This window comes from Poeciliopsis prolifica, unplaced genomic scaffold (assembly GCF_027474105.1).
Source record: "Poeciliopsis prolifica strain line A6 unplaced genomic scaffold, Auburn_PproV2 SCAFFOLD045, whole genome shotgun sequence".
In the NCBI taxonomy this organism is placed as follows: Eukaryota; Metazoa; Chordata; class Actinopteri; order Cyprinodontiformes; family Poeciliidae; genus Poeciliopsis; species Poeciliopsis prolifica.
In genome coordinates, this window is record NW_026562420.1 from 1,916,474 (window position 1) to 1,942,386 (window position 25,913).

Here is a 25,913-nt window from a genome sequence, read left to right on the forward strand (position 1 = left end):
AACGTGACACAAAGTGAAAACTTATTTCACTGCATTAATATAAGCCTTTTTCACTTCTCTACACAACTACTGTAAAGTCACTACTACTGTAAAGTCACTAGGTCCAACAAAATGAAGGAAAGTAGACAAAAACACACCAGATGAAACTGTTTTATTGATAAACATACACTTGTTATAAAAGACAATCAGAGCTTTGTTGCACCAAGGGCCAACATGGCTGTGAGGTGGTTACACCAAGGTGAGACAGAGGAAAGAATAAATCTGTGGAGAGGCAGCGCTTAGACAAAATAGAAGAAGTTTCAGGACATTTTCATTCGCCAGAAAATAATTAACTTCATGTCACTAAGTAGAGTGGGTTATTTGGGGAAGTGGTGGTTCTTCAGACATTATTTGCTGGTATGTAACTGTACTTTGAATCAAATCACACACACAACAGTTCTATATCAGGCATGCACCCACTCACACACATTGTGCCTAGACCCAAAGGTCCAACTGAGTGTACAACACCTCGTCATTGCATTCGTTACGTAAGGCACTGATTCAGATGCAGTCTGGGAAGAAAGTGAAGCTAAAACATCAAAAACGGGAAAATACTGTGAGTGATTATTCAACACTAACATGCAGAGCCATTTTTGTCAAATGAAATTCGAAGAGCAGTTTCTGTAAGTTAAAAAGGATTGTAAAACTTTAAAATGTTTAGAATGGTGTCAAAACAAAACTAAAGGCTCACTGTCCTCCCGAGAAAACACCACGATAACTTATATATGTTTTCATCATGCAAAACTGTAAACACAAAACCAAAATCATGTGTTAAAAGTTAGAAGTAAGGCATTACAATCATCAAGCTACTTTAGGTTATTCAATTTGAATCACCTTGCATCACATTTGGAAATAATGGAGTCGGATCAGTCCAAAAGCAGGATTTAAGGAGCCAACATTTAATGTTCAGCTTAAGGGTTTAGCATGTAACGAAGGAAAGTTCAGGCATAGATGTACAAACCCCTAAATGTGCTTGTTTCCCCCATGAATACATCAATGCCAGTCACATTAAAAACAGGCGTTTACATGTATACAGTTAAGAAGTACATCAAAAGTACGTTGTCAAGAGGTTCAGTCCAGTTAAAAAATAAAACAAAGCAAAAAGAGTCTGTTGTTTGTGCAATTCAGAGTAAAAACTAAATATTCCAGAGCTTCCAGGCTTTTCCCCAACAGCCAGACTCATGGTTACAGGACTGGAGTTTATCCCATCAGTGCCTCCAGTGTTGTAGTTCCAGTTAATCACGTGGTTCTTAAAGAGGAGTGGGCTGACCTCTGCCTGCACAAAAACAAAAACAAAAAAAATCAGAAGTTTTGTTTCTGTACTGTTGTCTGCAGCAAGAGGATGTAAATTTCAAATCTGAATGGATTGAAAAACATGACGTCATGTTTTTCTAGTCGTGCCTCTAGAGGGAGTATCTGACAATTCAAGTAGTATTTGATTAAAGGTGCTGTTTCACTGATAGAATAAAACCTTAAAAAAAAAAACTTTCAAGAAAGAGTTTGCCAAAAAATCTGAAAGTACAAATCTATTTCCTTTCAAAACTCAAAGGAGAAAAAAAAACAAGTTTACAATCCAGCTGCTGTTGAAGCAATAATTTTTATTCCAGCCTCATACATTTCATCTAAATATTAGATTTTCAGTTTATCAAACTTGTAAGGAGTCAGTCAGATGAGACTGCATTTATTAATTTTGAAGTTAAATTGTTTGTTTTCTGTGATGTCACCACACATTCTAAATGATTCTGCTCTCATAGTGCGATGGTAACATTTAGTCAAACAATGAAGGCTGAGCTGCATCTCATCAAACACATATACAGCTACTGGATTTGATCATACTTTACTATATTGTTAATACATTTTTGAAGTGATTTTTTTCCTCCGAAACCAAAAGTCAAAGTGCTGATACCAGTGTGTGTGTGTGTGTGTGTGTGTGATCAATGCAAATGTTTTCCCACCTCGGGATGCAATGTAGCACTCATAACAGCTCAGCAGTCCGTTCCGAATCCTGACGTCGGTCCCTGCTGTTGCGTCACCCAGTTGCCCTTTGCATACGCCACACTGAAAGATTAGATATTTTTTATTTTTCATCTTCTTCTTGGATGACCAAGTCAAACATTTTTCCTGCAAGGCTAAATCCAATTTCAGTTCAAGAAGCAAAGCGTCCAGACTGTATCTGTTGACTAGTGATCAAAAGGCTTTCAAGCTCTTCAAAATGTAGTTTTTAGGAGCAAATTTAGGCTTAATCCAATCACCCTCTCTATCCCTACCACTGTCCATTTGGACCTGCTGAGAACAATGGTATGAAACACACCTTAAAACACTGCATGTGGAAAAACAGGCCCAGAGTATCAATGATCATAGCAGCTCCTCTTCCCAGAGGTTTGGAGCAGCCCGAACAAAGTCGCTTCCCACTGACACACCTGAAACAATCACAGGAAGAAAACGGCGGGCTTGACCTGCTGACGCCTGGACGTCTTCACGTGTCGGTGTGTGAACATTATTTACCTGCTGGGAGACGCAGGCTGAGGTGCTGAAGGGTTACCTGCTACAGCGTCATCCTGGTTACCTGCTACAGCATCATGTGATCCTGATCTGAATTACATTTGGAAAGCAGGAGGTTTTGTCACATTCAGTCTTTGACGACTCTGAACCACCAAGTTCAGCTTCTTGTATTTTCTGTGCATGTATTTCATAGATCTTTCTTAAAGATTTCAGGATATTTGCTCTGCTTTTAAGGATAATAAATGAAACCATGAACCAGTAACATAGTTATTGCTGCACAAGATATTAAATCATGGTCTGAACTCATGTGATTTTTACATAGATTTCTTAGTATGGCTACATGGCAACAGCGTTGAAATTATTTACATTGTTCACTAAATGGTTTCATGTTAATTATTTTACAATCTGGTACTTTACAATCTGGTAAATACTGTGATAAACTCAGAGAGGGTGCACTTCATGTTCACCATGACTTGAGGCAAACACTATTACATGATTGTGTAATAATAGTGTTTTATCATTTAACATGATGAATCTGCATTTATCATGTTTATGTTTACCTTTTGACATTTTGCGTCTGGTTGGTCTGAGGGCTGCGGTCCAGAGATGACGTCTTCCACATTTCCTGCTTCTGTGGCAGCTGTTCATCACATCCAGTATCTAGCAGAAACACACATCATCATGTCTCCCGCTCACCGCGACTCACATAAACACGTGGACATAGTCCTGAGCGTGTGTGCTTCACTCTCACCCTGGAAAAAATGAAGCTTCGATGCGTGCTGGTCCTCACTTCCTGTGTGGATTTTCTGTCCGTTCTGCTGCAGAGACACGTTTCCTCTGACTGCGGCGTTGTTGTTTTCCTCGGCAGAAAATGGCGCTGCGGCCGTGCGCTCCAGCTGCCTCTGCACTGAGGCCGAGGGACTGAGAGGGGCTACGGTCTCTTCTAAAATTCGTCTTTCCTGGACAAATAACACAGACGGAGAACAGAAAGAGGAAAATATATAATAAACCGACCAAGAAGAAAACAATTTTTGCTTCCAGCGTCTCCATCCATGTGCTCCCACCTCTTCATTGTGCTTCCTCTCCTCCTCCTCCACCTCCAGCTGGGCCTTCTCCCACTCTTTCTTCAGCTTCTCTTGTTCTTTCTGGTATTGTTCCTGATGACAGACACAGTTTATGTTCACAATAATCAAAGGCGAACACTCACTCACTCACACACACAAATGTATCACACAGATATACAGTTCTGATCCACTTGTCATGGACATGTTCATCTCGGTGAGCTTTCCAATATATAAACAGCTGTTTTTCTAGGATGCAGTAATGATCCAACAAGTAACATTGATGCATTTTTCAAATAAGAACTGAACTGAATAGATTCGACTGGTTTTCTCCAACACGTACAAGGCCCAATTTCTACATACATTATCAAATATATATTGTTGTAAAAACAAATCAGTTCATAGTGAAATTGTGTTTATATTATAATAACATAGAAATTATTACTGAAATAAGTAAATCAGTTCCACTGATGGGGCCCCTTAGCGGCTGCTTATGACTTGGGCTGGCCCTGGGCTAATGTTTACGCAACTTTAGCGAAAGACCTCAGATTATACAAAACAAAACATACATGACTATAAAAAGAAAATAAGTTCAAAAGAACAAGAACCCCTCGCCCCAAAAAAACAAATAACATCTTTGATGAGAAGGACCCAAATGATTCAGTGACAAAGTAGCGTTAGCTGCAATTTATATAGAGTGCATGGAAACATTAAAGACAGACAAAAACAGTTATTTGTTTTATATCGTGATATATATGTATTGTGCGATGACGTCTTAGAGTTATAGAAAAAAAACAGGAGTAAAGTTTTGCCAAAAACCAAAAATTTTCTAGTAAAAGAATTGTAAATCTTTAAACTCAAAAGGTTGAAAATTTGTGAAAAATAAGATTAAGCTCATATATTGTCGAGAATGAACAAGGACATTTCTTGGCTCTAAAAGTTTAAAATTTGTAAGAAATAAACTTAGAAATTTTCTAGAAATGACTTGGAAATTCAAAAATGTTTAGGTTTTGAAACTCAGATGTCTAAAAGTCAAAAATTATAATCACTGCACCCTAGAAAACAGCTCAACTAAAAGTCCAATATGAGTTTTGACAGATCCATCCAGAACATCGTTTCTCTCCTCACGCTGCAGTACCTGTAGGAGGCGCTCCTGCTCCTGCTGCCAGCTTTCCAAGCGCTTACGCTCCTCATTGGGGTCCCAGACCCAGTGATTAACACGTTTAGCCAAGTTCAACATGGGGGTCTCAATCTGACCAGACCCGATCAACAAGCACACCAACACAAAAAAACACATGTATACGAAGCAAAAGGGACAGAAAGAGAGGAAAGGTGAGGACACAAGTCTGACTACAGCGACCACTGGAGACAAAAGGTCAGGATGGGGTCAAATCTGAGATGGAGGAGAAACAGAAAGGAAGAAACTAGCTGAAAATGTAGAGATACTTACAGTCACACTGCTCTCCTCCAGTCCCTCTGTAGAAAGACGAACATGTTAAACATCCTGACTGCTGGAGGAAACAGTACAAAGTTTTCAAGGTGGCTGACAGAGAAGAAAAGATTTACCAGAGACACTGGGAGAGTATTCTGGTAAACTGCTGGGTGATTGGACAAGCTGAGGATCCCCTTTCTCTACTGGCGTCTCAGTGGCTCCATCCTGAGGGTTACATTAAAAAAAAAAAGCTATTAAAGCCAAAAGACTGTCTCCAGGTATTTACCTCTATCAGAAAGTGAAGCAACAACAGTGAAAGACTAGAACTATGACAGTGCATTAAGTCCATTGTACATGAAATAAAGAGTAAATTTCCACCAAAAAAATTCAGAATTTTTACAAAAATTTGTCCCACATTTTTCAGCATAACATTTTTGAGAATAATCTCAAAATTTCAGAGTTTTTCAACTTTTGAAAATCAAATGTCCTTATTTGAGTATTTTCTGGCAGAAATGTACTCCTCCATTTTTCCCCCATCTACCATGGCCCTGACACACTGTCATTCTGAAACACTTCCTGACCATTGTGGTGATCTTTTCAATGTGCTGTTCTTGTTGAGGTTGCCGTTTTCTGTTCATGTAAATGTCTGTCAAAATATCCAAATAGAAAGCAGACACCTGCTTCTCATGACAAACCCTCCCAGGGAAGAAATTAAAGTGATATAACAGCTCTATGTTCTCTTCTGTACAGTTTCTCGCATTTTAACATACTGAAGTTGAAAGCTAACTAAGTGGTGGAGGAAACAGCTGAGCCTACAAGAGGCTGGAAAGTATTCCGCCTCCTCAGTATTCATTCTGTTTTTCTTTCCTTACATCAAGGAATTTAAACGTTTTGCTCATTTCAACAATCAACAATCTACTTTAAATTATAAAACTGTAGAAAAAGCGTGATTATGAAACTACCTGAGCGTCATCCTGGACGTCCGGGTGGAGCGGCTCCACCTGGGTCTTTGTAAGTTCTGTCACGATGGTGGTGGTGATGATGCAGTTTCGGCCTGCGATCAGGGAGCTGATGGCGGAGCCTGAAGTCGCGGCTGGCCTTTCGGTCAGTGGAGGTTCCGGCTGCTCTGCGCTATCCTCTGGGGGATCCGGTTCCTGCATGTGCTGGGAGGAAACAGCTGGGTTTTCCTGTAGCGGATTCGGAAGGGAAGCAAAGTCCTCAGCCGTTTCTCCGTTCAGCCGGACCAAACCGTCCAGCTGACAGGAAACAGAACAGCAGTTAGCATTTACACAGTACATCTTTGGTGCAGGCTTTTAAATAAGCAGCTAATTTTATGCTAAAATTATATAAAAACACATGTTCGTTTCAGGTTATTAAAAATGTAATTTTTTCTTTTCTGACAAATAATAAATGTTGAACCAAAGCTTCCAGGTTTAAGGTCTTTATTTATAACTATTAATATTGATAATTACTGATTATATTTGTGTTTTAAATATCTGAAATTCTGCCAAACCTTTTCTGTTTTATCCAGTTTTCACTCCATGTTTTTTACTTTTAAGCAGTTATGAAGCACAGTAGCAAAACCTGAAACTGCTGCCGCACAAGTTACTCAACAAGTGGTTGAGTGAGTGAGTTAGCTGATGCCTCCAGCCTTGCTTAGCTCAATGTGAGAGCCTGTCTTCTGCCTACATCTCTGAGATGTATATTGTTATCGATTTAGTGTCCAGTCGTGCTGTAAATCCATCTAATCATTTAAATATTCTATCATTTAGTTGATCTGGATGTTCTGCGGGACTTGGTGAAAAATAAAATTGTTGTCAGAATCTTATCAAAATCAGAAAACTGATGGCCTTCAATGATGCTGAAATCGTTTTCCTAACCAACATTTTTGGTTTTCTGTTGAATTGTGCAGAATCAGTCTTGTATTTAGGGTGAAAAAGGCATGAAAGTAATTTACGAGCATCTCATTTTTATGTCAAAAACATATCGCCACAGTCCTGAGACTCACAGGATGAGACGACAGAAATGCAGAGCTCCTACCTGTTGCACCTCCACATGTTTGTGTTCAGGAGGAGAACACCTGGGTGGGCAGTAGGGTTTGGCCGCCAGCAGGGGGAGCGGTCTGGAGGGTGCAGATGGAAGGGAGGGGAGTTTGTGTTTGAGTTGAGGTGCAACAGCAGGTTGAGTGGGGGACTGGGGGGCTCCTGGGTCTGGCTGATTCTTATTCTCATCACGAAGGTCTGTCAGGGGGGACGGGGGCTCAGGAAGGTGCTCCGACTGGAGCTTCTCACTGTGTGAGTTTGTGTCTTTGAGTTGAAGAACATCTGGTGCAGAAGAGCTGCTGAGGTTCACACCAGACTGATGTTTTTCATGACTGTCCTCTGTCTGTCCACAGTGTTCCTGTTCGGTGAGACCGTCTATGTCCTGCTGGTCTGGATGCTCCAGCCTCCCTGAGTCATCGGTGCCTGACGTCTGGCTGTGCTCCTGCTCTGTCTGGTTCAGGAACTGGTTAGATTTGTTAGTGCTTCTGGGCAGCTTCAGGCTGTCCAGTGTTGCATCGCTGATGGTGAAACGGAGGGCATAGCGCTGTAAAACCAAAGCTGCCTCCTCTGGAGTCGCTGCCTGTCTGTATGCTTCACACAACTCAGCTTCCCTGCGTTCTCTGAAAAACAGGAACCAAGACAATTTAAAGGGAGACTATTATGTGTTTTCCAGGAACATACTGTCATTTTATAGCACAATCATGTCCCTACTTCTTCAGATGTTATAAAAATTCTGTATATATAAAATAAGACTTACACATTTTCTTATTTTGTGATTTAAAGCCTTGAAACTGGGTCTCTGTCTCTTTAAGAAACTCCTACTCCTTCTGAGACTCGCCCTTCAGGAAGTCATCACAACTTGGCTCCTCTATTAACTGTTTAGCAAAGTTTTTTTTACCAGCGTTGCACTGAGAAGCAGCTCCTATAATGAGCTCAGCAGATGTTCAGCTCCACCAGCTGTTTGCTAATTGCCTTTGGCTAGTCTAAAGGAGTTGATTGGAAACTCCAGCTCTGAAGAGGAGCTTTGTCCTCAAAGGTGGTGCTATATCCACATAGGCCTTTTGCCCACTTGCATGGTTACCATGGAGATTAAAGAATTTCTCAAATATACATGAATGAATCAAGGCAACAATCCAGCAATGTTTTTGAAGAGAGAATAAGATTAGAACATTAAGTGAAGCTTAAAAAATTAGATTACAGAATACATTTTTTGTTTTTTCTTTATTCACTGCAGTTACTCACAGTGGATCCAGTAATTTTACTAAAGTAAGAGTAAAAGGTACAGTGTAGTAAAGCTACTCTTGAATGTACAGTTTTTTCAAAGTGTTACACAAGTAAATGTAACCAGTTGCTACCCAAATCTGGCTGTAAATGTGCTCCTCTCTTGTTTAAGGTAAAACTATCTTACACTTACTTCTCCTCCACGATCTCCTTGTAAGTCTTAATGCTCTTCCTTTTATTGCCGTCCACTTCGTTCCCCTTCATCCTCTTCTCCATCCTCTTTCTCTCCTCCTCCTTTTTAATCAGCTCCTGTGATGCGCTGCGGCGGCGGTTCTTCCAGCGGGCCAGGTCCTGAGAGAAAAGTTCACATCGTCCGTCAGTTTCAGTCTGCCGATCGCTACCTGACGCTCGCCGTTTCAGGACAAGAAGAGCCTCACATCCTGCCAGTGGTCCTCCTCTTCCACGAAAGCGTTGTACTGCTGGTGCATGCGTTCATATCGCGACGGGCTCAGCGAAGGGAAGTGTCCTGCCTCGTCTTCGTTGGCCATGTCTCCCATACTGACACTCCTGGAAATGGAAAATAAAAGCAAAAAACACTGAGGATTTAGTCTGAAAAAAGTCACACGTGTTGGTTTTTCTTGTGTTGCACACAGTTTGGAGCGATGTGTGGCGTGCAATGACAAACGATATGCAGTCCATACTTGAAAAGCAGCAGGCAAAACAAAAAATGGTACTGAACAACAGAAACAACAGGCAAACCCACCCCCACTCCCCCACCAAAAAAACAAAAAACAAAAACAAAACATAACAGCACAACATATTTGAAGCAATTTATTTATTTCAACCTAATAATCAGAATCAGCTTCAGGTTTATAAATGTATAAAGCACTGAGTTGCAAAAAAATTTTATTTGGAAGTTGTCTACGTTTTTTTCAACTGAATTAGGACTATTTTCCACAGCTTAATCTGAAAATTACGTCCATTTTTCTCAATCAGTTCAGGTTTTTATTCTAATGTCAGAGAAATCTGATATGCAGAATGAATTTGACATTTTTGTGATATTATCAGTTCATTTCCATTAATATTTCTCATCCAAAAAAGGTTTTAGGAGAAAAAAAAACGTTTTCTAACATATTGTATAAAATAAATGCTACAAACTTGGATTTTTGTAAATTGAATAATAAGCACTAATGAGGGTAAGTACAGGTAAATTGAACATTACATTGTGTAAAATTCTCTGTCTCTTTTCTGTCCTGATGGAATCGCTCCTTTTGTTCATCACTTATACGTCCAGATTCTCCAGAAATTGATCCACAAGTGAGAACAAGTCATGCATTTTGATGCTCATGTTGCGCCATAGTCCAGAAAAATTGCAAAACCAATGCAATTTTTAAATTCAGCATATTAAAACAGTTGAGAAACCCCTGTCCAACTGTCTCTAGCTGGGTTTCCATTAACCGTAAAATTGCACAAATTGAAATGACAGTGGGTTTTTTTCCATTAGCAAATAATTTCAGTTATAAGGAATTACTGACTTAAACAAGCGTCTATCTCATGCTGAAAAGTTCCAAGGTATTTGCACAAGAAATTTGAGAAAAATTACTACAGATCTTGTGTTTTGAATAAATGAATCAAATATTGTGGCCAGCGGTAGAAATGCACAGTGAGATGTGAACAGGTTGGTTCGAGGACATTTGGGTATGGCAAACAGTCTTTGCAGTTTGTTAACCAACAGGTTGATATGCAGGCCATGCATTTGTCGCCATGCAGGACGTCAGTGAGACGGTGAAACTTACTCATTGTCTAAGAGAAAAGCCACTCGTCGGCTCACCCTATAACAGCAGCAGAGGGGAGAGTTTGAGGATAACAGGAAGGCATGACTCATACAAGCAGGTATGGAAGGTGAAAATGAGACAAAGTTCAATTGTTTCTATGATATCATTGATATAAAGACATGACGAGCCGAGCAGAGAGAGAGAGCACCTGTGATGTCAGTGTTTCTGTCCTGTTGGTCAAATCAGAGAACAGATGAAAAATCAAATATTTCTCACATCATTGGAGGAAGCTCATCCTCCAGCCAGCATGGTTTCTTTTCCCGCCTCATCTTCCCATCCTCGCTTTTCTCCTCCTCTCTCCCCACCTCCACCTGCTCCTCCACCCTCCGGGTGTGAGCCGAGGGAAGACTGGGAGGATGTATGAGTGAGGAGGAGGAGGAAGAGGACGGTTCGATCGCATCGATAAGAGCTGCATCAGGGACCTGCCTCCCCGCCAGCCCAGGACACGTCGGGCTGGACGGGGCTTTGAAAGGCGGCGCTTCAAGTTCCGCTGCCATGGCAACACAGCTGCTGAAACAACGATCCAATGACAGAGCCGGATTAACAGGAAACACATCGACACTCATCTGAACTGCTACCACAGAAACTGCCAGTTGATCGACTTGAAGGATAAGTTCACTCTGACTTTAAATCAGATCCTTTCTGTGCTTTCAGCAAAATAAAAACCTTTGTTTGATCCTGACTAAAATACAGCAATGAAAACAATTGGAGATTTGAAATTGAGTTGTTAACTAAAATAATGTTCAACTTTACCCTGTCAGTAATTACACTATTTTAATAAAATAATAAAAGCTAATTCAAATCCAATGAATTCAAATAAAAAAGTTGTTCCTTTCTATTGTCAGCACATGCATGCTGTGGATAAAACATTGCTTCAAAGACATTGATTCAACAGAATCAGGAGCTAAAATTCATCCCGTTGTTACTGCCAAATGTACGGAGGAGGATTAGGGCCACTGAAAAAAATAATCTGACTTTTCACATAATGCTGAGTTTGATCTCAAAATCCTGACTTTAATCCTCTGACAACAAAAAAAATAATTACGAGGGAAAATTCAGAATTCTTAGATTATGGTCAGAAGTCAGAGGGGGGGAAAAAAAAAATCAAAATTCTGAAAATAGTCAGAATTCTTTTACTTTTTTAGAGGCCATAATCCACTTCCATGCTCATGGTCTTCACTGATTTATACTATGATTTGGACTAAATTTCCACTGAATTTGCCAGATTGGATATAATTAAATTGAGTTTTTACTGAACTGAACTGAATATTAGCATATTTAGATTATCTTGATGTAAGAACAAATTTTTGTAATTCATACAAATACCCAATCAGATAATCACAGGCGTGTTAAACCGTATTTTGAGCATTGTGAACTTATCCTTTAGGAACAGCAGCGGTTTCATTTTGATTCAGTTCTGAAACATCAAACCCAGACAGTTTCACACAGAGCTGAAACCCAGCAGCCAGAGTCATCAAAACCAACGCCAGAGTTAGTGATCCAACAACTCAAGAGCAGAACCATGTTAGAACTGAAAAGAGCTGAGTTTCCATTAATCTGGCTAATCAAAGATCAGTTATCAAACACTCCTGCAGCAAACCACAGCCAGTCAGTTCATTAAGAAATCACCGGGAAACCTTCTGATGTTTCCTTTCAACACACCACATCTGCTCTGTCAGATCTTCTAGTCTTAACTGCAGCAGGTTAGAAACACACCGGCCATGTCTTCATTCCATCTCAGGAAATACCTTCCTCCGTTCATGCCTGTGCTGAGTTTGGACCTGTTGCATGACTGCTTTACTGCAGTCTCTGAACTGATGTTGCGTCTGACTGACCCAGGGACTGGCAGGAACTGATTGAAGCCCTGATTTCCTCTGAAGATGGCTGCTTTCTGGAATGTCCCATTCCTCCGAGCCACCATGTCATCTCTGTCCAGATCGGGGATGTTGTTGTCTCTATCGGACTCATCGGGTTCGCCTTCAGTTTGGGTCGTTGCTCTGATCACTGCAGGCTTCAGTGAGTTGTGAGGCGATTCTTCTGGGATTCTGGGCTGCTGGCTGGCCGCTCTAAAGCAGAACAGTCTGAACTGAAGTAACTAAACACCAACGATGAAGAAGCAGGCAACACTATTCCGGTTAGCGGCTTCAGCACCCTGCTAAGCACAGCAAACATAAGTTTTCAGCCCACCTGGTGCCAATGAGCACTTCCTTGTTGCTAGGAGGCACAGCATCAGCAGCAACTTCCCCTCGTCTGCTCCGCCCAGACCTGGGCGGAGGAAGGAAACGCCTGAAATCTGCTGAGCCAGCTGTTTGTTTTAGGAAAGCACCTGTCCTCCTGGCCATCATGTCGTCCTTCTGAAGGTCGGGGATCCGCTCCTCTTCCTCCTCTTCTTCGTCTTCTGCCTGTGCTCTCTGCTTGTACAGAGCAAAACGAGCGTCTATCTCAGCGGCTGTAGGGGTGGATCCGGCGGTCCAGGGTCGGTGTTCCGCAGCGGGAGGGGAGGCTGCACATCCGTCTATGACAAAACTATAGCATACAGCAGCAGAAATGGGTGACTGACCCACAAACTGTCGCCGTGATTCGCATAACACGCAAAGCAATGGGTTAAGAGGAGAGCAGGAAGCAGAATAAATAATATGCTCAGCTTCTCCAAATTATGAAAAACTACCTAAAAGTGGAAAAAACCTCCTACAGCTGACTGTAACTCTGATAGGGATTTAAATGATGTTTGAGGTTAATTATTAAACATATCCTTCTGGAAATATCCATGCACACACCTTAAAAGCTTGGTATGATGTTGGGAGGTAATTAAGATGGTTAAATAAAGTTACATCTATTGTTGTGATTCAGCGACTTGTTGACATGTCACCGGAGTTTCTTACACAGTGTTACACCACATTCTGTGACCATCGTATTGTGATCGTAAAAGGCACTGTAGCATTTTCACACTATGCTACACTAAAACCAGCCTAAAACATGCAGGATGCCAGCCCCCGAGCAGCAGATGAATGAAGCACTGAAGCCTCGATAAACTTGTGACACCCCCTGAACAAAGAAAAGAAGTGCAAAGAACGTCACTATGTATATATGAGACAGATAACCTGTAAAAAGATTGATCTCCTTGTGCTGCTATTGTCGTCTCAAGAAAACAACCGATCCCACTCATAAACAACCAATTAGAGTCAGGTGGAGGGTCTTAATATATCTTGTGAATGTGATGCTAAATGTGCTAATGGCGAAGAAAAAGCTTACTGTTTGTTAACTTACTGTCATCGGTGGCCATGACCAGCCATGGCCACCGATGCTAGTCATGACCTCAGCACTAAGGCTAGTTAGACATGCTGGGAAACTAGCCTAGCATGCTAGTCAGCCATGCTAGGCTAACCAGTATGGCTGACTCTCAGGCATGGAAAGACGCTTCATTGTAGCAGAGAGGAAGGTGAGTGCGCACTCTGACTTGATTGACAGCGTTAAGACTCGCCTCCTGGCTTTGATTGGTTGATTCAATCACATCACTGAGAGAAAGCAGAGGAGCTTGAGTTTTTTCATATTATCTTTCTCATACCCTACTGTCACAACATAGTGACAATTTTAGCAAATGCATGAAAATATGTGTATATTTTTGCAGCTTTAAGACCCATCAGACGCCTGATTCTTGTAGTACTGCATGCGTTCGTGCAGCTCTATTTTCTACTGAAACTTCAAGCAGATCAATGCAACGCAGAGCAATTAAGAAGTGCTTTCAAACTACATGAGGTAGTGAAGGGAAATTTGCCATTAGGACCCTGAAACATGACACAATGAGGATAAAAAGCAGTGTCCTGACTACCTAGTCCATGAGTAAAGCAACAGAAAGGGGCCAGTGCTGCTCAGAGCGATGCAGGCTGCTCTGGGTTTGGGCCTAGTCACGTTTGGCCTCGTCCGTACCTGCGATCCCCCTCTGAAAGCCGGAAGCCCAGGTCAGCGGTAGTCATGGCTACCGTTGCTTTGGACTGGAGTCGTCTAAGCAACTCTGGCTCCTCCCCTCCCGAAGTGACTGCCTCTGTCGGCTGCTCGATCTCAGTCAGACCCCCAAAGGTCACAACCCTGCCATGACGTCGTCCAGCCTTTGCTGATCCTCTGAGTCCGTAAGTTTTCTGCAGACAAGCCTGACACACGGGGGCTGGCCTATCCTCACTGTAGATGCGGTCTCACAAGTTAAGAGAAGGAAACACACGCATTCACACGCATACACAGAGGCACAGGAAGCAGAAGGGGACAGGGCGGAGGAGAAATAATGGAAAAGAAAATTAGACTTTAAAGACAAAAGCTTGATGAGGTTGAAATGTTTAGTTAGACGGGAAGCGGTGGGTGAACGGAGGAGGACAGAGCGTGGGGTCTTCTGTTTGGATCACTTCAGCACACACTCAAACACACTTCACATTTCTATCTCTTCCACTTTTAGGTAGCCGCATTTTCCTCCTCACTGCTGCTCTGCTGGAGCACAAAACACCCCTTTATCCCGTTCCTCATGTCGCAATGAGATCAGCACGGAGACAGAAACAAGGCCAGAGCAGTGCGCACTCTCACGCACACAAAAACACGCACACAGCAGGACCAATTCCCTGCTCCTTTTTATGCCAGTTGAACAAGAATATAGAGAAGTGGAAATCTCAAATGATAAATAAAATGTAGTTTAGAAAGTTAAAACTTCTGAATGTGTTTCTTTAATGATTACTATCTACATGTTAGGAGTGTAAACAAGACACTGCAGTGGTTATCTTGGAATTAATCATTTCTGTTGATTGATAATGACAGACGAACATGTACAATGCATTACGATGTTGGTTTGATAGAGGTTTTCTCTGGGGGGAAAAGGAAACTAGAAAAAATTGCATGTCTTCATAAACTGGAAGAAACAAACTAAGGGTGTGAAAACACCCTCTGTCTCACCTGAGCTAATGTCCAATTACTCTACATGGTTACATTTGTGATGGTAGATGGTAACAGAAACTGTTTTCTCCTTCCATGTGATAGTTGTTATGGAAACTTTGCCTCTCAGCATGGCGGTTTTTGCTGCTGTTCTTTGAGATGTGTTCCTCCCTCATTTTTCTAAAATGTTCAGTAAGATATTAAAGTTCAACAAGAAAAGATTTATCAATTTTAAGGCTTGCTAAGTGTGGAGAGTCTGAATCTGTATGTAGCTAACAGATTCTCTAACTCACATTCAAGACTCACACTCATGTTATTAGAGATTTCACATTGCACTCATTTACTGAAGCATTGGCTATTTTTAAAAGTAATTTAACACACACATACCCACTTCACTCACACTCACGCATGCACACACACACACATACCCACACACACGCACCCACACACACACACACACTCACACAGATAGGTATGATAGTCATGTGAAAAAAAGAACACCCTACAGCATATTTAAAATCACTTTACAGCTCTGCAAGGTTCAAATTATATGCTAAAAGTGGTCTTAATAAACCTTCAAACATTGTCATAGGATCTACAGCAGTTACTGTCAAGTCTTCTGGAATAATGCTCTTAGAGCAGAGGAGTCTAAACCTGAATTATGTAGATACTTAAGCAGAAGAAATATTGGGTATGAACCAAACAGAGCACCCCAAGGAAAGAAGCATGGAGATCCAAGTGTCATGGTTTGGCTGGACCTGGACGGCTCAACATCATACGACCCACCATGAATCTCAGCAGGTATCAGAACAGAGCACCGACTCATACCAGGGCATCCATCCAGGACTTCTTGAAAAGTCCTGGACCAATCCAAGCCCACATCTGAATCTCATTGAGAAACCCTTCAAACATGGAGATGGTGGAAGGCTACTAGAAGTGACCAACAAGAGTGAAGACTATGTATTAAGGAGCTAGGGTGTCCTAAATTACTTCTTATCACATGAAGTGGTAATATGTATCTGGTGAATAAAAAATAATTTTTACAATGGTTGTCTGTGATTAATCACTTTCTTTAACTGAAACAATCAAAATAAGGACTAAATTTTGATGCATTTGTCAACGTTTCTTTTGAAAAACTAATTTTTTTAGTGGGGTGTCCTAACTTTTTCACCTGACAGTACATCCCTGACATGCAGCACTGAACTACTCTCATATAGGCAGTGTGTTTGGCACCTTGGTTCAGTCATCCTGAGCCTCTCCCACTTCTCTACATCAGACGGACTCATGGAGGAGGAAACAAAGCTCATTGGTCCGTCCCTCTGAGGGAGGGGTCTGCTTTGGCCCCGCCTATGAGCCAGGTCATCTCTCTGCTTATTTGGCATCGTCTTATCTTTTCCCTCTTCCCCCTCATCCTCTTCTTGCTTTAGGGAGGGGTTGTCTTTACGGGTTATGATGTCACAGACTGCTTCCTTGTCGCTGTAAAATCCATAAGCGATAAGCGGGGAAAAGTTATCCATCAGAATTAAGCATATGTCAACCACCGATATATGTTACTGGACTGGACATTACGTGACTCATGTACCACACGTGTGCCATTACTATGTATCGAGTCAGGAATATGAGTGATCAAGGAAAATAAAACAAAAATGCAAAGAATCTGACAAGGGGACGCAATGTTTTCCTTTTAATTGTTAACACTATGCCAACTAGATACAAGGGTATCCCATTTTACAGGTCAGGAAAAGGTTTTAAATGAAAAAAATATGGAGAAGTGGAAAGCAGGTGAGTTTAATCTTAAAGTCAAGCTAGCTATGCTAGCTGGTTGACTTTAGGGTCCAGATATAATAACTAGTCGCTGATTAGTTATGCTAGCTTAATATAGGTGACAACACACCTACTCTCCGACACATAACCAGGAGAAGAGGTGTATAAATTGAATAATCAACCACGAGCCTGAAAACATAAAACTGTAATGGGCTCAATGTTTTGGTGTTCTTTGTACTTTTTGTGTGGGAAATGTTTTTGTGTTTTCTGATGTTGATTCTTGATATACTTGAACGTAGTCTCTCCCCGGGCAGCTAGTAGAGCTGTTATCTGTGTGTAGAGTAAAGCTGTCATAAGCTGAGTTTCCATTAACCACGAAACTGTGCAATTTACTAACATTACTAACAACAGGAAGTGGAAGGAGCATGATGGTTTGTTTTTGTTCTTTTCAGACAATCTCTCACAGCATCACACAGTTCATAAAAAGTTGGTGTCATTTAAATGTGTTGAATCCATAACTATGTTCATGTGTGATTTTAGTTTAACTTCATATTTAATGGAAACACCACAGTTGCGAAATTGTTTTTTAGACGTTGTCTAGCAGAATATAGACAATGTTCAACACACATTTGTGATGAAAATGCACCTGCAGAGAGAGAGAAAAGGCAGAATGCAAGTGGTTTAAAGTTGTTTTACATATGATTATCTGCATTAGTGTCCATTGTTGTGGTGCGCTGCAGCTGCTGTAATTCCTAAAAGTTCAATAAACAACAGAAAGCTGGAATAAGAGCCTTGCTTGTTTGTTGAAGGTGGCAATAGCCATTACAATCATTAAGAAGGATGAAATATTTCATAAAGTATAGGAGCCATGGTTTGTTAAATTTTATCAAACTGTGGCTCCCTCAACAGCAACTATGTCAAATTAAATTATTGATCAATTTAAAAGAGAAATCTGCTTAGACCTCCCTTGCATCTTCATGGAAACTGAACTGTTTATAGATTTATTTATCAAGGGTGAATACATTTTTTTACATATCAAAACATATTTTACAGAAATCGGATGAGAAAAATATCACTGCAACCATTTTTGTGACCGATTCCTGGACCAGTCTGGTTTTGTTGACATGACTCAATGCATAGCAATGGCGCCTGTAGGAGCATGTCACTTGCAATTGTGGCTAATAGGCGGTATCCAATCCAGTAATGTATATTGATGTTGTCAACCAGTGGAAAAAGGAGAGATTTATTATTGGTTTGGAGAAAATGGAACACATGAGACCCTAGCTGACCTGATCTCCGTCTGCTGCAGGGTCTGCTGTGAGGCTCGCCTGATGCCCTCCCAGCGCTCTCTGTCTCTGGTGGTGCAGATGGGTGGAGGGACGAACTGATGGACTCTGGAGTTACCCGGGCTCCGGTGGACTCGTCGGGATGCCAAATCGTCTCTCTGGACATCGGGGACCCTCCTTGTCTCCACGTCCTGCTCGCTGTCGGAGGAGGAATCGCAAGCCGGACTGTTGGAGCTCAAAAATTCATTTTCAGAGCGAAGAATGATGTTCGGAGATGGTGACCTTGCTTCTTTTTCCTCCGTTATTGCAGTGCTGGGGGTTGCAGAGGGGGACGGTGAACATTTTCAGAAAGCAAAACACACCTCCGGTAACATGAATCAATCAGCACCAGGAACATGCGGGTTACTTGGGACAGTCCTGTTGGTTAGTTTCTCTTCACAAAATCAGGAATCAACCAAAACAGGAAGCATTTAACTCAACACCAAACCGCCTCCTCTATCAACACCAGAAACATTAAATCCATGACTCGTCCACCCCGTGATACAAACCTCATCATGACAAAGCTTCACAAGCCACAACATCAGCTGAAGCCAAACTCTGTCAACACAACTAATTAGAGAGGAAAACCAGGCGCTGCAGCCGCGCCTCTCATGCCCATCAGCCCTGACCTGTTGTAGCGAACAGCAGCAGGCAGAACCTTAATTCCTGCCTTCTTCAACTTCTCCAGCCTCCTCTGCTCCAAAACCTCCAAGTCCTCTCCCTGTTTCAGTTTTTCGGCCTGGCTTTCAGGTGCCCAAGTCACCGTTTTGGGGGGTTTCTGCTGAAATCCAGTTCGTTTGGTTTGTTCTGGAATGGTTTGAAGGTGACTGAGGAATGGAGTGTGATGGAAGTGGACAGATTAGGGGTTAAAGACCTCATACCTGTGAGATTCTCCTTCTTTTTTTTTTTTTTTTAACCTTTACAGAAAAGCATTTGCTTTCCCTTAAATAGCTCAGATAGTTTTCTTGGTCATTACCTCCGCTGCTCTCCTTCCTCTGGGTGTTTTCGTCGTGGGGTCGGGATGTAGCAGTTGGCGTTGGCTCGGTTTGGAAGAAACTGGTTGAAGGGAACCGGGCATCTGGAGTCGCTGCTGGCTGTTCTTCTGGCCAACATGTCGTCTTTCCGTACGTCGGGTTTTCTGCTGGGAGCGTCAGCCTCCGAGTCGCTGCCGCGTCCTGGGCATCAGGGCACAATGTTAGAAAGGAATCAATAATGCATAAAACATTCTGCTAACCACTGAAAACAACTAATAAGTATAATAATAAGTAATAAGAGCTGTCAATGCATGTGATCAGTCTAAAAAGATTAACACGTTAATATTATATTTTGCAGATTAATCGCATTATATATTTTGTGTATTAGATAGAAAAAATGAGGAGGAGTACATTTTGGCCAAAGTACTCAGAAATTTTTAGATTAATGTCAAATATTTTCTAAAAAAAAGGAATTTTCTGAATTTGAAAACCTTGAAAAACAAAGTTCTTGGATATGTTTTGTTTGAGACAATAAAGCTTTTTCTTAAACAATGTCAAGATTCTACATTTCAAACTTAGACAGAGAGGCATTGTGATCAATCAATCACAGCTGTAGAGTGTGATTAATCTGATTGAATATTTTGTTCAGTGTAATCCTGTGTGTGTGTGGGGGGGGGGGGGGGAGCGGGGGTGGACATCTGTGATGTCCAGCAGCTGTCTGCCATCAGCCTTAGTAGTCACCTCATGCCAAGGGTAAACCTAAACATGGTGGAGGACAGCAGTCTATGTATTTATGGGTAAATAGTTTTAGTGTTTACAGGAATAGCTCAGCATTCCTGGACTTTGTTTCCAGAGCTGTGGAAGAAAGTTTCTCCTGTTCTCTTCAGTGTGCTTTAAACAAAAAAAAAAAAGGTTGAAACTAGACAGCAAGCAGCAAGAAACCTGTGAGTGACTCTCTAAGAAAAAACATCACAGATGAAAGCCAGCTGGTAAAATCTTGGGGTGTTTGGGGTTTTATTATATTTGTACTTTATTTTTGTCTTTGTGGTTTATTTAAGTTCAGAAGGTCTTGACATATTGAATTCATTATTATTACTTATAAGTTGTTGCCATAGGAGTTTATCTTATTCTTGTGTTTTGCTTCTTGTATGTTTATTTATTTCTCTTTGATTATTTGTCAAGTTTTTCTCTTGGTTCTGAAAATAATACATGACACCAACCATCACTGTTGCCTCGTTTCACAACATCAGGAGAGGGACTGTGCTGCGACCGGGAACCAAAGGAATCCAGACTGTAGAAGAAAAAGCAGAAAAAAATCCCCAAAGGATATAAAATAATTAACTTTAAAAAAAAAAAAAAACATAGTTCCATTTTTCTAAATGCGAATGCAGCTTTTGTGTTGACAAGATGGCTGATGTCTGACCTGTCAAGAGAGTTGTCCCGAGTGTGTTGAGGCGGAGAGAGAGACTCGCTCCTCTCCGAGTCCCAGCAGTCGTAGCCGCTGTCTCGAACGCTGCGCTTCTGAGAGCTGTCGCCGCCATCATCGCTTTCCTGCAGACAGTAAAACATCAACAAAAACTGTCCCAACCATAACAATAAAACTGGACTTGAAACAGAGCACTGCTCAACAACAAATTTTCCTTTCACTGAAAATTTGTTGTATTTTTTAATATATCCTGAACTACAAATGCATACATGTTGAAAGGAGTAACAAAGTTTAATATCTGTCACTTCGTAAATCCATAAATGTGAATGTTTATGCTTCCTTCCTGCAGGTAAAATGTTTAGTCATGCAGCACAACCCTTCTCTCGACCATTGCAGTGCACTGCTGATCAGCTGAGTCAAAAGAGGCTGCTGTGCTTTTTACACAACTAAATTACATGGTTTTTATTCAAAATCTTTACATGGAAGAATGTGTCAAAATCAAAATAACAACGATAACAATATAATTATTATGACTATAGTAATTAATATATTACAATGTTCATTTCATTAAACATTTGTACCCTTTTGTTATGTTCTCTCAGATGCCACTGGACCTGGTCAGTTTCAGTTTCTTTATTATTTATTTTACATTGGTTCTTATACTCCTAAATGAATGTTTTTACAAGGTGGAGGCTGCTTGGTCCACAAGCTTGTTAACCTGTTGGTGTATTTAAGTGTGCTATTCTGGTGCAGTTATCAGGTAAATTTGTAATTCGGTCCATTTATGCCTGTCCTTTAAAATACAGGTTTTAAGTGAATTCAGCTCTGTTAAAAACAAAGATAGTGAATATCGTCTGGAAACAGACATGTTGTTCCATGTTGTGTGGTATTCCAGACTCTTCCAGGTGTTTTCAGACTAGTTGACTCACCAGCTTCATTTGAGACAGCAGCCCTTCAAACTCTTTCAGGTTCAGATTAGGACCGCTGTAGGAAGGACACCCGCTGGCAGCTTTTCCAAGCCAGAAAACCGTGTTCAGCACCTGAAGGGCAGACATGCAACATTTCCTTCATATCTAGAAGTGAGAGGGGAAGGAATGTGAGAGGACGAGCAGGGGGTGTGAAACTGGAAACAAGGACTTACATTTTTAAGTTTGCGGTTGCAGTCAGAGTCCCTGGAAACATTAAAGTATGTCATACATCATGCAATTTATGATTCAAGCGTTAAAAAAACCCCAAAGAGAACTGATTATGTACTTGAGATTAGCACGTATGGAAGTATCCTGTAAGTCCCCCGGGTCAAACAGCTGGGAGCCCTTCAAGCCCAACTCCTCACAGCCCCGGAGGAAGACGGACAGGTTGTCCTAGAGGGAGCAGCAGGGGACCAGAGGCAGTTAGCACCAATCAGGAGGCTGCTGTACTGGGTTCAACATCACACTGCAGAGGCGTCCTCTTACCAGCCCGGCGATGGGGGTAGGCAGTCTGTTGATCTTCTTCACCAGCCCGGGTTTGATTGCACTCAGCAGCCTGTGGAGGAGGGGCAGGAGCAGAGATTTACTGAGTTTCAGTGAGTGGGAGTTGTTGCTACGTCAAGCATCAGAAAACAGAGGGTGATGTCAGGAGCCTTACTCGCATAACAGGATGCCGTTCTCTAGCGCACTGCGGAAGCCTTTGTCTCCAAAGTTCTTCCCTGTTACAGCCTGCAGAGAGAGGACAGGAAGACATGAGGACATGGAGCGGAAGAAAAGGAGACATTTGTTCACGCAGCAGACAAGAAAATATCAAAGCCCACACGTGTTTGTACAACTTTATTGTGAAAAAGAGATTTTCATATTTAGTGAAATAATCTGTTGACAGGACAAACATCGGACCTCCACTTCGTATATCAAGTCTTCATGGAAGAGTGAGGCTGGACAACAAATCAATAATAATAATAATAATAATAATAATAATAATAATGATACATATACTGACAGACACATGATAAATGTCAATATATGTGTCCAACAGATTGTTCAATAACTTCACTGAACTCCGATCCAGAACTGCAGATTTTCGCCTATTGTTGCTCTTCTATACAGGCTTCATTCCAAAGTGCAGAAGAAAGTGTTGTCCTGGCAACAGATTCTCCCACCTGAGCGGTGGCTCTATGCATCTCCTCCAGAGTTACCATGGGCCTTTTGCCAGCTTCTCTGATCCTGTCTGACCGGTCAGGTTAACAGAGCACCGTGAAGCAGTCAACATTTGGCATGTTGTTTTCTAATCTTAAAGGGGCAGTATTATGTGTTTTCCATTAGCATGTCTTCTTGTCATTCCACTTCATGCACCACTTTGTGTTGATGTATCATCTACAATCCCAAAGCAAACATTTAAGTTTGTAAAAGGGTCGAGAGGTGCAAATATTTTTGCAAGGCATCTGATTTTTTTCATATATGGGTCCAAATGTGGGTCAAATGAAAACTTAAAACCTTATTAGTTCTCTGTAGATCTGGTTTAAATTCTGCAATTTAATCTCATTTGCCTTGGATTCATATACTGTGACTGACAGACAGAGGAACCTGCTGCTTCCCCATTGGCCCTCCCTCCTCTCGACATTTTGCGTCAGTGGAGACAAATTAAAGCGATTCCAGGTCAGCGAAACACTGCTTCATGTCCTCATTTCATTCTCTCTGAAATGCCACCACACATAGCCTCAGTCCTCCAACCTGGACTGCAGTTGGGATTCATTGCTGCCCAGCAAGAGAGTCAGTGAGCTAACGGCACTATCCTGCCAAATCACCAACCCACACACTCACGCAAGGAAACAGAGAGGAGGAGAGAGATCTCAATGGCTGTTGTGTAACCAGCGGCCGAAGATTAAGGGGAAAAGGAGAGAGGCTTGACTGATAGCGTTTAGAATCTAAGCTAATCCAGATTAGCTTAGATTATGGTTTGCACCCAAACTGTGACTTTTGCTGGATCATGGTTCACTAACAACAGCGGTCGACTAACATGATTTTTAGCGATTGGTGGAAATTAATAAGAATGCACGATTGTACGGGGGAATTTTTCTTTCAAAAATATGAGCAGTCATCTTCAGTTTATGAGCTGAAATCCATACTGTCCCTCCCAGATATGTCAAATGCCAATTTTATTTAGACAGCACTTTTCAAAACAGGCTTAAAACTACACCAAAGTGCTGTGGATATTGTACTTCTCTCACACATTCAAAAATATTTGCTTTGGTTCAGTGCTTGGACTTAATATCTCTTCAGGAAATATCTTCTGAGTTCTGCACTTCCCAGTTTAATATCCTCAATACAGATACAAACCTAAACTACAGAGTGAGTTTTCAGTTTCTTCTTGGAATGGAGAGGCAGCTCTGCCTGGCAAAAGCTTTAGACAACGCAGTGACTTTAACACCACTGCTGACCTGCTATACTTGCAGAGTTAGCTCTGTGACTGCCAATAAACCTGAAGAAAATTTCCAGACCTAAAGCTCAAGCAACAGACTAGAGTCAGCCCAGTCGCTAGTTTTTAGTTATCAGAACTAAAAAATCTGGGTGTAGTGATGGACTCAGATCTGAACCTTCAGAGTCACTTGAAGAACATTTCTAGATTAGAGGACTAATCTCTCAGCAAGATCTAGAAAAACTCATCCATTGTCAGGACTCTGGGTTTTTGGGTTGGGTTTTGCTTTTCATCTTTATCATTATGTTTTAGTTTTCTTTAGGTTAATCCTTAAAGGTCATTTTAGTTTTTTTTAGGTTATTTATTGTGGTTAGAATTAGGTTGTTATTGCTTTCCTTCTTTCAGTCTCCCTGTGGTGTTTCTAGTTATGATTATTTCATCACCCTAGGTACCGTTATACTCTGAGTCAAGGTATACCTTTCTTTAGTAGTCCCAGTTAAATAACATTTTGTTAGGCCTTCTAGCTTTTTTTTTTTATCTGGTTACCTTAGGTTTAGTTTCTTTATATCTGCAACCATGCCCATCATTCTTTAGTAATTCCAGTTAGGTTATTTTTTAAGTCCTTTAAGCTCCCCTATAGTTTTTCTAGTTCTCTTATTTTGTTACTTTAAAACTTTAAAAGTATTTAAGTTCCTCTATCTCAGACACAACTTGCCAGTCTGAAATCGTCTCCAGTTTGCTATGTCTTTTGGATTTTCTTGTACCCTGGATTTTTGATTTCTGTAAGCTGATTGTCTTCATTAAAAAATCCACAATATCCTATGGCTGCTGCTATTGGGTCCACTTCTACACACATTATGACTATAGTCACATTGATTACTCTAACAGTGTCCTCGCATGTTTGCTTAAAATAAAATCAATCTTCCAGCTAAAGCTGATCCAGAACGCTGCTGCTGGTGTTCTAACTAAAACGAGGAAGATAGAACATTTCACGCAGTTCTGAAGTCTTTCCACTAAGAGAATAGTTAGTTTATAAATCACTGAACGGCTTAGCACCACAATACATTAAAAATCTACTGTTATATCAACCTTCCAGACCTCTGTAGTCTTCTGGTTCTGGTTCTGCTCTGCATCCAGAACTAAACATGAAGAAGCAGCATTCAAATATGGAACAAATTTCCAGAAAACTGCAAAATAGCCCAAACACTGAGTTCCTTTAACTCAAATATTTAACAAAATACTATTGATTATTATGATGGTGTCTTTTGACAGAATGTAACATTTGTTTGCTTGTTTCTCAATTGGTGACAATTATGTTTTAGTGGTGTGATTTGATAATTCTGATGATAGTATTTAACACAATGTGATGTTTATAGCTTTCTTTCACAGTTGGTGATTCTGTGACATTTTATGATGTAAAGTATTTTGAACTCTAAAGAGAACTGAGCAAAGTGAACTGAGCCCGGGTTTCAGTCACAGTCAGAGGAAGTTTGAGCACGAGCAGCAGGATTCAAAAAGGAGCTGAATATGCTTGAGTAAGAGGCATTTAAGTTTTGTGGGAGAGAAATTGAACACCTGACAGTGAAAATAAGGAATCTTGTTCTCAGATTAAAATGTGTTCTTAGATTCTCAAAAGAGACTTCTGAAATGTTTGCTTTCTGAAATTTGGCCCATGTTTTGATTTATCTTATATTCCTGCAGAACATCTGCTGATGTATCATAACTGTTAAGGGAAAACACACATTTTACCATCTATAGTGAGAAAAACACAGCATTGTTCTGCTTACATAAGTGATGGCCAGATGTTTGCTTCTGGCATCGCCTCCGTTTTTGTCTTCATCACACAAAGTCTGAATGTCTGCCGATGTTCAGGATCATGTACACCAAAATCTGGGAAACTCATCTTAAAACAAAATCCAAAATTTACTGACCGAACACCCCCACTCCCCACAAATCAGTTAACTGTAGAAAAGTTCCCTCACTCCTGACATGTC

General features: G+C 41.1%; 1 protein-coding gene across 10 annotated transcripts in view; it reads right to left on the bottom strand.

Moving 5' to 3' along the window:
• Window positions 1-136: 136 nt before the first annotated feature.
• The window catches only part of LOC129376857 (LIM and calponin homology domains-containing protein 1-like), a 32,589-nt gene continuing 6,812 nt past the window's right edge, over window positions 137-25,913 (bottom strand). The window contains exons 2-32 of one of the 10 annotated variants that reach the window (XM_055056468.1): window positions 22,159-22,229; window positions 21,987-22,056; window positions 21,787-21,893; window positions 21,674-21,704; window positions 21,462-21,572; window positions 20,530-20,657; window positions 20,327-20,397; window positions 19,109-19,307; window positions 18,762-18,959; window positions 18,376-18,405; window positions 18,097-18,291; window positions 16,277-16,519; window positions 14,060-14,308; window positions 12,320-12,658; window positions 11,881-12,198; window positions 10,349-10,642; window positions 10,094-10,129; window positions 8,735-8,864; window positions 8,491-8,648; window positions 7,075-7,696; window positions 5,997-6,290; window positions 5,169-5,259; window positions 5,053-5,078; window positions 4,741-4,854; window positions 3,606-3,698; window positions 3,293-3,500; window positions 3,102-3,201; window positions 2,545-2,631; window positions 2,351-2,459; window positions 1,995-2,097; window positions 137-1,315 (exon numbers count right to left, since the gene is read on the bottom strand). In XM_055056468.1, coding sequence (XP_054912443.1) covers window positions 1,290-1,315; window positions 1,995-2,097; window positions 2,351-2,459; window positions 2,545-2,631; window positions 3,102-3,201; window positions 3,293-3,500; window positions 3,606-3,698; window positions 4,741-4,854; window positions 5,053-5,078; window positions 5,169-5,259; window positions 5,997-6,290; window positions 7,075-7,696; window positions 8,491-8,648; window positions 8,735-8,864; window positions 10,094-10,129; window positions 10,349-10,642; window positions 11,881-12,198; window positions 12,320-12,658; window positions 14,060-14,308; window positions 16,277-16,519; window positions 18,097-18,291; window positions 18,376-18,405; window positions 18,762-18,959; window positions 19,109-19,307; window positions 20,327-20,397; window positions 20,530-20,657; window positions 21,462-21,572; window positions 21,674-21,704; window positions 21,787-21,893; window positions 21,987-22,056; window positions 22,159-22,229 — 4,851 coding nt within the window. In that variant the 3' untranslated portion in view covers window positions 137-1,289. Of the gene's footprint in view, window positions 1,316-1,994; window positions 2,098-2,350; window positions 2,460-2,544; window positions 2,632-3,101; window positions 3,202-3,292; window positions 3,501-3,605; window positions 3,699-4,740; window positions 4,855-5,052; window positions 5,079-5,168; window positions 5,260-5,996; window positions 6,291-7,074; window positions 7,697-8,490; window positions 8,649-8,734; window positions 8,865-10,093; window positions 10,130-10,348; window positions 10,643-11,880; window positions 12,199-12,319; window positions 12,659-14,059; window positions 14,309-16,276; window positions 16,520-18,096; window positions 18,406-18,761; window positions 18,960-19,108; window positions 19,308-20,326; window positions 20,398-20,529; window positions 20,658-21,461; window positions 21,573-21,673; window positions 21,705-21,786; window positions 21,894-21,986; window positions 22,057-22,158; window positions 22,230-25,913 lie in introns of all 10 variants that reach the window. The other 9 variants (XM_055056467.1, XM_055056472.1, XM_055056465.1 and 6 more) reach the window with 9 other exon arrangements.